The sequence below is a fragment of the Amblyomma maculatum genome, chromosome 11 (genome assembly GCF_055883805.1).
Source record: "Amblyomma maculatum isolate TAMU_Amacu chromosome 11, ASM5588380v1, whole genome shotgun sequence".
NCBI classification, from domain to species: Eukaryota; Metazoa; Arthropoda; class Arachnida; order Ixodida; family Ixodidae; genus Amblyomma; species Amblyomma maculatum.
The window spans coordinates 27,649,405-27,657,630 of record NC_139354.1 but is presented as its reverse complement, the minus strand read 5'-3'; the positions used below and the strand labels follow the sequence as shown (position 1 = coordinate 27,657,630).

Sequence of the window (8,226 nt, the reverse complement as noted above, 5' to 3'; positions counted from 1 at the left end):
CGCGCGAAACAATTTTTGCGTCGCGTTCGATACGCGGAAGGTGGTAAATTTCCAGTGGAAAGCTGTTCTCAGTGGCTTAGAAAATACGCAACTCGATAATTTTCACAACGTTTCGGAAGCTCCATGATTTCCATAAAACAGCTCAGCCTTTTTTCATTCCCTTACCAAATTTTGAAAGCACACGACATCTTTCTGTGATAATTTCCATTTTCTGCAGAGGCCGGGTATTCTGACGAAACAACGCTTTATATTTAAATTATAGACTTTCACCTAATAGGCAATGTCTACTTGTGTTTAAGTCTAGGCATGTAATGATACCACTGCTACAAGAAGGCTCAATCTCTTCTCGGCGAGTTTACAAAATTATGCCAATAGAACAACAGCTTAGCTACAGTACGGTACACATACAATCAATCATTACCTATCATGTATCAGTGTGTGTAGTAAGTGCAACAACTAACTGTACTGTGCAATGCACCAACAAATGACCGCTTTTTTTCTACCCTATATTACACTCACCCACACACATGGGCTTCAGACCCACCTTAAAAAAAATCATTCAATTTATTCATTCATTCATCATATATGTGACCAATCAAACACACCATTTATTGTATCTACAAAAGGAAACAGTTTACACCATGAATTTGTAACACATTAATTAGCACAAATAACTTGTGTCTCATCTATTTTAAGAACAATCATTCTAACACACAAATATGTACATAGTGTAAAATCAAACAAAACATACTTTCAGTGAAACTGGTCACCATTTGCTAATATAATGATAATATAAAACCGCTCCATATATATGTAAACGGCATATAAGTGTAAAGCCTAAATGATAGCCTGAACCATAATTATTGAGTAAACAGTATCTGATGCTTAAACTTAGTTTAATTGCTTTTTGACGTACTTCTTTGGTTCGAACATGCAACATATTATCTCCGCTGTCTCAAAAAATGTGAGAACTTAATTTCAAATGGCAGGCTATCAAAATAATGTAACCTAAATAGACCTAAACTGACAAATTTACCATGTAAACAACACGGCAGTTATATGTGACAGTATCAGGTGCACCTTTACAATGTCCACCAGGATAATGAGTCCAACAAACAAAGGCTGCTCAGTTATGACAAAAGGCCATCGAGAAGCCTCCTGACCGTACAAGATGTATATCGCTCCTCACCCAGTTCCTTAAACACTTGCTTCACGATGTCCTCATAGACGACTGGTAGAGGTGCAAGACACTTTACACGGGGGTCATCACAGCTCCCCGAGACAAATTCCTCCAAGGGTATAGAGTCCTTATTTGTGTTACACTGTTCACAGCTCTCGGAGTGGTTGACAATCACATCAAGGCATTCATTCCAGTCGTCCACCACAAATTCAAACTTGTCACAGAGATCCACTAGCACTTCATTTGCAACCTTGGCATTCACGGCACTGCACTCATGCAAGACGTTCCTCCTTAGGCGCTGAACATCTTCAAACTCATTCAAGCTCAGTCCATAGTGAACTTGCATGAAACTCAGCATCTGTAGGCAGCGCTCTGCAAGAACAGTGATAAGTGGCAGGTTCTTTTATTCATTTATTATGTTTATTATCATGGAACGAACTTGCTAAGACGTTACACCAAGTGAGCGAGAAGCATGTGTGTTGTTACAAAACCATTACAAAGCACACAATCCCCAAACAAAAGCAATAGTATACAACAAATAGAAAATAGAAACAGGTATACATGCTGCAGATTACATGCAAAATAAGGCTTACAACACAAACATAGCTGTGTGTTCCACGTGTTCAGCGGAATCCTCCCTTTGTTCCCAAAACAGAAGACAACTGCAGTTAGCACCTCTTTCAGAACATTCCAATGCCAGAAAAAAATAACCTGTAGAGCTTTCCTAAGACTTCGCTGTTAAACAATACTTGATATAAGAAAACTGGGGCCTTGATGCACAAACAGAACTAACTAGGATGAAAAGCAATACAAACGCTAAGTGAGTTTGAATAAAAGCAAAATGTCTATGCTGTCTGTGCAGAGCACATTCACCACAGTTTAGTAATTGCCAACATCACATTAAAGGACCTGTCTATACCGCAGATTTATCGCAGAAACTGGTGCAGTGATGCCCACTGCAAATGCATAGCTATCTCATGATATGTTTGCAAGTGTCACTGTATCTGGCCTAAATTTTAAAATCCAGATGGGAAACCAGAACATTATACGAACTTAAGATGCGGCAATGAACAAAAGGGAGTGTAGTTTAAATCAAAACTTCTTTAACAACTGTCAAAGTAATAAAAAATTTGTTGTGGTTCAGCTCTGGTGAGCCCTAGTTGAATTGCGAAAGCAATGGCGGAAGCTTCTTTTACCTACAAGATTATTTCCTTATCACGGCTTATCAGTGTAAGGTGCTACATTATTGGGGACACTTAAGCTCATCCTCTAAGGGTATGACGCGAGAGCGTAAGCTACCAGCCCACATATAAAGTCCCGCTTCAAGCAAGCCGTATGGACGTGCCTGCGGGTCGTAGGAGTAACGAGAATGCAAACGGTTCTGCCAGGCTAATTCTGATATCACCCTCCTATATGAAAGGAGCGACCCGAGTTGGCAGCTTCTGCCTGTGGCATAGGGGTAACAAGAAATCAAATGTCATGGCAGGCTGATTTTTTATGAGGAGACCGTAGCTATGCCTCTACGCCTCTACAAGGCGTAGCTGCAGCCACCAGAGGTCTCACTTTGGCTGTCGTAGTATTGCTTTCACAATAAAATTTACTAGTCCCAGGCAAGCACTTTGTGAGCACCTAACAAATACACATTTATGCACCTAATATGACAATCGTTATGGCACAAAAAACAGTATCATATATTCCAATTATTGAAGAACCCTTCGGACAAATAAAAAAGAAATAATTGAACCTTTGTGCACAGGGAAATGAACAAAAATCCACAATACAAGAAACTATACGCATCGACCAGGCACAATAGTAGAGTTCAGGAAGAAAAGTTATCAGTATTGCCTTGCAACAGGGTGCAGCTTACCATCTCCCTTGTCATATCTCCGTGCTATGATGCCAGTGAACATGCACACCTGAAACCTTTGAATTTCCAGGCACTTCTCAGTCGGCAGCAACCGAACTGGCACCTTGTTCTGTCTGCCATCTTGAACAGTGGCAATGTATTGGTCTTCGTCAAATCCCACCACACTGCAAGATGTTCAGGTAATGAGTCATTCTAGTGAACTTCTCCCTGATGATTCACGCATATACGTTTTCTAATAGGAAATAAGTAGCGTACTATGCGACAATAATGGTATCATCTTTGAACAACGTTCACCCAGGCGGTCCTGCACGCAGCGGCGCGAAAGAAGGAAACATAACTCTGCTACATCCATGTACACCCTGCTCCTGACCCAGACGCGCGATGTCATGCACGACTATCCAACCATTAAATTAATACTGCATGCCAAGGATGAAAATATCAAAGAAAAAGCTCGGAGGGTATCGAGCCTGAAGCTAATCATTGTCTTACCATCCTACAAACTTGACGTATCTTCCTAATTCGCCGTGAAGCACGTCTTCAGCCTCGACAAGGTTCATCACTTCAACACAGACAAAAAGGCGCCAATGCATATCAAGAGCAGCGGACCGAAAATAACGCAGGAACCGAATCACGGGGAGCACACGCAGCACAAGCGGCACTAGTTTCACACATTTCGATGCACAGACCGCACACGTAGATCCACTGACTGTCACTGACTTCTCCGCTTTTCCCGCTCAACTTCCCAAAAGGAAGTGACGTGAATCCCTTTTACTTGAACGCTTTAGCTTTAGGGCCATTTTTCTAGTCTACAACAACTACACGAATGTAACAACCATTAAAATTACTGAATATTTTTACATTTTTGTTCCTGGTGTCGTTTAAAAAAAAATGGCACGCTTATCATTACTTTGGCAGAGGACGCCACCGACTAAAAGGCGCCTGATTCGAACTGATTAAAGTTGCTATTTTTTAGAACGTGTATGTGAATGTCCGTGCATCCTTGTGTGGACCCCACACTGGTCATCACCTGTTACGTTGCAACTAATATATCGACAAATCCTGCATTGCGATCATTATCATCATCATCAGGGATGCCCTCTCGCAAGACCGACTGAAATACAGACCTGCACAGATAGCACTGCTCCAGCGCGCACCTTCTAGTTCATAGCCTTCGCCGCTAGGGAACGAACACTACGGGTAACCTGGCGATACTGTAAACCTGTTAATAAGAAGGGTCTATTAGTTCTGTCATTTTTCTTCGTCGTTATAGTTTATTTATCTGTCCACGCTGTAATGCACAAGCACCTGTTCTGCGCATGTGCAGCGAGTAACTGCAGTGCCGTCGCACAAAGCGGAATCGCGGTATGTCTTCTGGCGACAGAAAAACATTATAAAAATAAACACTGTCCGCTAAAATACAAAAAGGCAAAATTTTAGAAGTATAACTTGGGCAAAGATCTTTTTTTTTTTTAATTTGGGTACAGTTTGTTTATATTAATTTGTGATTTGATGATGATGAAAATGACAGACGAACAGGTCAACCGAGCGCCCTCAACGACGAGAAAGGTAACGAAAGTTGGCGCACGAGGTCCCATAGGACCCTGTTTTTTGTGCAGGTCTGTATTTCAGTCGGTCTTGCCCTCTCGCCCCGCTGTTGTTCATGCTGCTGCTGAGCGATCTTGAGGGTGAATTGGAAAGGTGTGGCGAGGGTTTTGACCAGTTTTGACTTGTCATACATGGATAGTGGCCGGGTAGTGCAACAGGTCCTACCGGGCCTGCTGTACGCAGACGACATTGTGCTCATGGCGGGCTCAGAGGCAGGACTGCAAAAGTTGTTAGATATCTGCTCAGCGCATGCGGAGCAGTTGGGTCTACAGTTCAGCACGAGGAAGAGTGCAGTACTGTGCTGGTCTCATGTCAGGACGGCTGTGGAACCAAGACTACTGCTACAATGGCGCGAAGTCCCGTGGGCTTCAACCTACAGGTGCCTTAGGATAGACCTCATGACGCAGCGTGCCTACCTGGTAGACTACGAGAGCAGCCTCCGTGCGAAGGCGGTGCGCAGCCAGAATGTCTTCAGAGTCAAGGCGTTGTGGTCGTTCATTAGAATGGAGGTCCTGCGCACCATGTGGAAGGCGGTGATGTTGCCAGGTCTGACATATGCAAATGCAGTGTTGTGTACCACGTCCTCGACGAGGGCATTTATGGAGCGAAGACAGAGAGAGGTGGGAAGACAGGCACTGGGAGCCCATCGTTCATCCCCCAACGAGGCAGTGCAGGGTGATGTTGGGTGGTCTTCCTTCGAGGCCCAGTATGCAGTGGCCAAGATTAGTTTTGAAATGCATTCGTGGACTCTGGGGGCGGACCGCTTGGTTCATCGAGTACAACGTTGCCTTTTGTACCGTGGAGTATGCACACGCTGGAAGAGGAGGGTACGTGCACTGAGTGCAAAGTATGAGGTACCACTGCCAACCGCGACAAACACTAAAGACACCTGCTGGACTACTTCGAAGGTGCGTGAACACGTGGCAGCGGCGGAGACCAAGCGGGGGCGAACTGGTGCAGCGGCCAAGCCGGCTCTTGGTATGTACTCCACGCACAAGAGGGACATCACTCAGGAGCGGTTCTATGACAACTCCTTGCGGAGCTCCCTGCTTTTGAGGCCCGTGCGGGGGTGCTGCGCACGAAGAAATGGCACGTGCGGATCGAGGGCAAGGACAGCGCGGATGTCTTGTGTGCGGTGTGCGGGCGGGAGACAGAGACGATCGAACATATTGTGTTGACTTGCCAAGTGCTCGTGCCATGTCAGCCTAGCGGGTCAACTTTGCCGCAGGTGCTGGGGTTCACATCTGGACAGCCGCAAGGAGACGCTGCGGTGGACAGTGATGTGACACAGCGGGATGAGAGGGCTGTGGCTGTGGAGGCAACCAAACGACGCCTTGAGAACTGGATAAGGTGTGTCGGAGTTCCCGGGTTCGATCCCGACCGCGGCGGCTGCGTTTCGATGGAGGCGAAACAAAGTGGCGTCCGTGTGCTGTGCAATGTCAGCGCACGCTAAAAATCCCCAGGTGACGACCTCGGCGGCTGCGTTTCGATGGAGGCGAAACGAAGAGGCGTCCGTGTGCTGTGCGATGTCAGCGCATGTTAAAGATCCCCAGGTGGTCGAAATTACTCCGTAGCCCTCCACTACGGCTCCTCTTTCTCTCTTTCCACTTTCACTCCCACCTTCCTCCCTTCCTTTACGGCGCTGTTCAGGTGTCCACAGCACGTGTGACAGATACTGCGCCTTTCCTTTCCTCTGAACCAATTATTATTATTATTATTATTATTAAATTACTCCGTAGCACTTCACTACGACTCCCCTTTCTCTTCCCACTTTCACTCTCACCTCCATCCCTTCCCTTAAGGCGCGGTTCAGGTGTCCACAGAGCAAGTGTGACAGATACTGCGCCTTTCCCTTCCAGTGAAGCAATAATAACTGGATAAGGCATACTAGATAAATAGTGTTGGTGGCGGTGCGCCATGGTGGGACAGACTCTGTCACAGTAGGAAATTAACTTGGCTAGGACCTTTCTGGTCCACCTGGTAAAAAAGAGAAGCCTGAGTACCAATCCAATCCAATCCAATATATACCAACTGCAGGACGAAGGCCTCTCCCATATTCCTCATATTAATCCAGTCCTGTGCTTAGCTTCATCCACATGATCCCTGCGGTCCACTTGATCCCTGCATTTCGATGTGATACACTAAAGGCGCGTTACGTCCCAGGCAGTGATGGAATCTCAACGCAATGGCATAGATGGCGTAGACAAGTAGATGCGCCTTTCGAAGCTCCTGCATGAGTGATACCACTGTGAGCGGGTTACTTTGACCTGTAAAATCTGCATCAAGATTCCTGGCCTTGAAACAGAAAGTGCGGCGCTATAACACGACTTACCTACCTTGCTGCTATCTGCAGACTATAACAGCAGCTCCTCCAGTAATTCAGTGCACAACTGTACAGATATGGAGACCATGCATCTTTGCGATATGAGACCTGCTCAAGGCAGTATAAGTGTAAGTAGAGATTTTCGTCTCTGAGGGACCCCTTCGAGCGACCACTGAAAGCATACGTATTTTAAGCGGCTCCGTCTCAGGGAACCTACCGTGCACGCACTAGAGATAGACGTACGTACCTCCAACCTCATCGAGAGCATATATCTACTTCGACTCACCGCCAACGACCAGCTGGACCCCCCTAGACGCCAGCTGTTGCTGCCGACCGACGGCCTGTCGTACAATATGCATGCATTTGCAGCTGAGATGCGTATCATTGGCATTGCACTGATAGCTATGGAAGTGGAAGTTCGGGGCGAAGACCTCGACCCGAGAACGTTCAAACCTACAGAGAGGACCCCGTATGGTACTACTCGAGTACAACGGTGGAGAACCAAGCCCTGGAACGGCGGCTGTACCTTATCAAGCAGCCTCTGCTTTAGTTTAGCCTACCGCGTACGCCGTCGGTGCGATGACCAGTGCTGCCGCTGCAACTTTCAAGCCGTTATACCGCGCACAACCACAGATACGCACAATACGCGTGACACATGGAGTCGCACGTCGCACTGCGAAGCAAATAACTTCACTCCCTTCCCGCACTTACAGGTTGTCGATGGATGGATGAATTATGAGCGACCCCTTTGAAACGGTGTGGCGGTAGTTTCCACCATGCTCGGTTTTGTTTCTTGTGTGTCTTGAAATTTGCTATTAATCGTAAGCTATCCATCAAGTGGTAGACGAAGCGGACTAGAAAACATACTCGAGCCGCGCGGAACCCGAGCGCGTGAGCTCTGTGATCCACGTTGCAATAGAGCCTTATCTATTAGGGTGAACACGTCCGTCCGTCAGTAAAGATTTAGTTTGATGACGTCATCAGTGGTGTAGTATGTCGTGCCTTGAAATTAATAATGATGCCATGAATGGTGTAATATATAGTACCTTGATTTGATGACGCCATCAGCGGTGTAGTTTGTCACGTCATCAGCGGTGTAGTATATCGTGCCACGGCCGCTCGATGGAAGCGCCGTGATCGTGCTTTGAAATGAATGATGACGTCCTCAGTGGTTTAGTATGTCGTACCTTGAAATTGATATGATGAAGTCATCAGGGGGGTAGTATGTCGCACCTTGAAATAAATGACGTC

The 8,226-nt window shown here is 46.2% G+C and overlaps 1 protein-coding gene across 1 annotated transcript; it reads right to left on the bottom strand.

The window, feature by feature from the left end:
• Window positions 1-568: 568 nt before the first annotated feature.
• On the bottom strand, window positions 569-3,765 carry LOC146173239 (uncharacterized). The gene is made up of 3 exons (XM_084583531.1): window positions 3,537-3,765; window positions 3,048-3,211; window positions 569-1,552 (listed from the first exon to the last, which is right to left on the bottom strand). The coding sequence occupies exons 1-3, from the start codon at window positions 3,635-3,637 to the stop codon at window positions 1,131-1,133; spliced, it is 687 nt and encodes a 228-aa protein (XP_084439657.1). The 5' UTR covers window positions 3,638-3,765; the 3' UTR covers window positions 569-1,130.
• Window positions 3,766-8,226: the final 4,461 nt, after the last annotated feature.

What these genes read in the sequence shown, in the direction of transcription:
- LOC146173239 (XM_084583531.1), bottom strand. Translation starts at nt 3,637, where the DNA reads ATGCATTGGCGCCTTTTTGTCTGTGTTGAAGTGATGAACCTTGTCGAG. An exon ending in TACGTCAAGTTTGTAGGATG is followed by an intron (nt 3,212 to 3,536) that starts GTAAGACAATGA and finishes AACATCTTGCAG; the next exon opens with TGTGGTGGGATTTGACGAAG. An exon ending in GAGATATGACAAGGGAGATG is followed by an intron (nt 1,553 to 3,047) that starts GTAAGCTGCACC and finishes CTGTTCTTGCAG; the next exon opens with AGCGCTGCCTACAGATGCTG.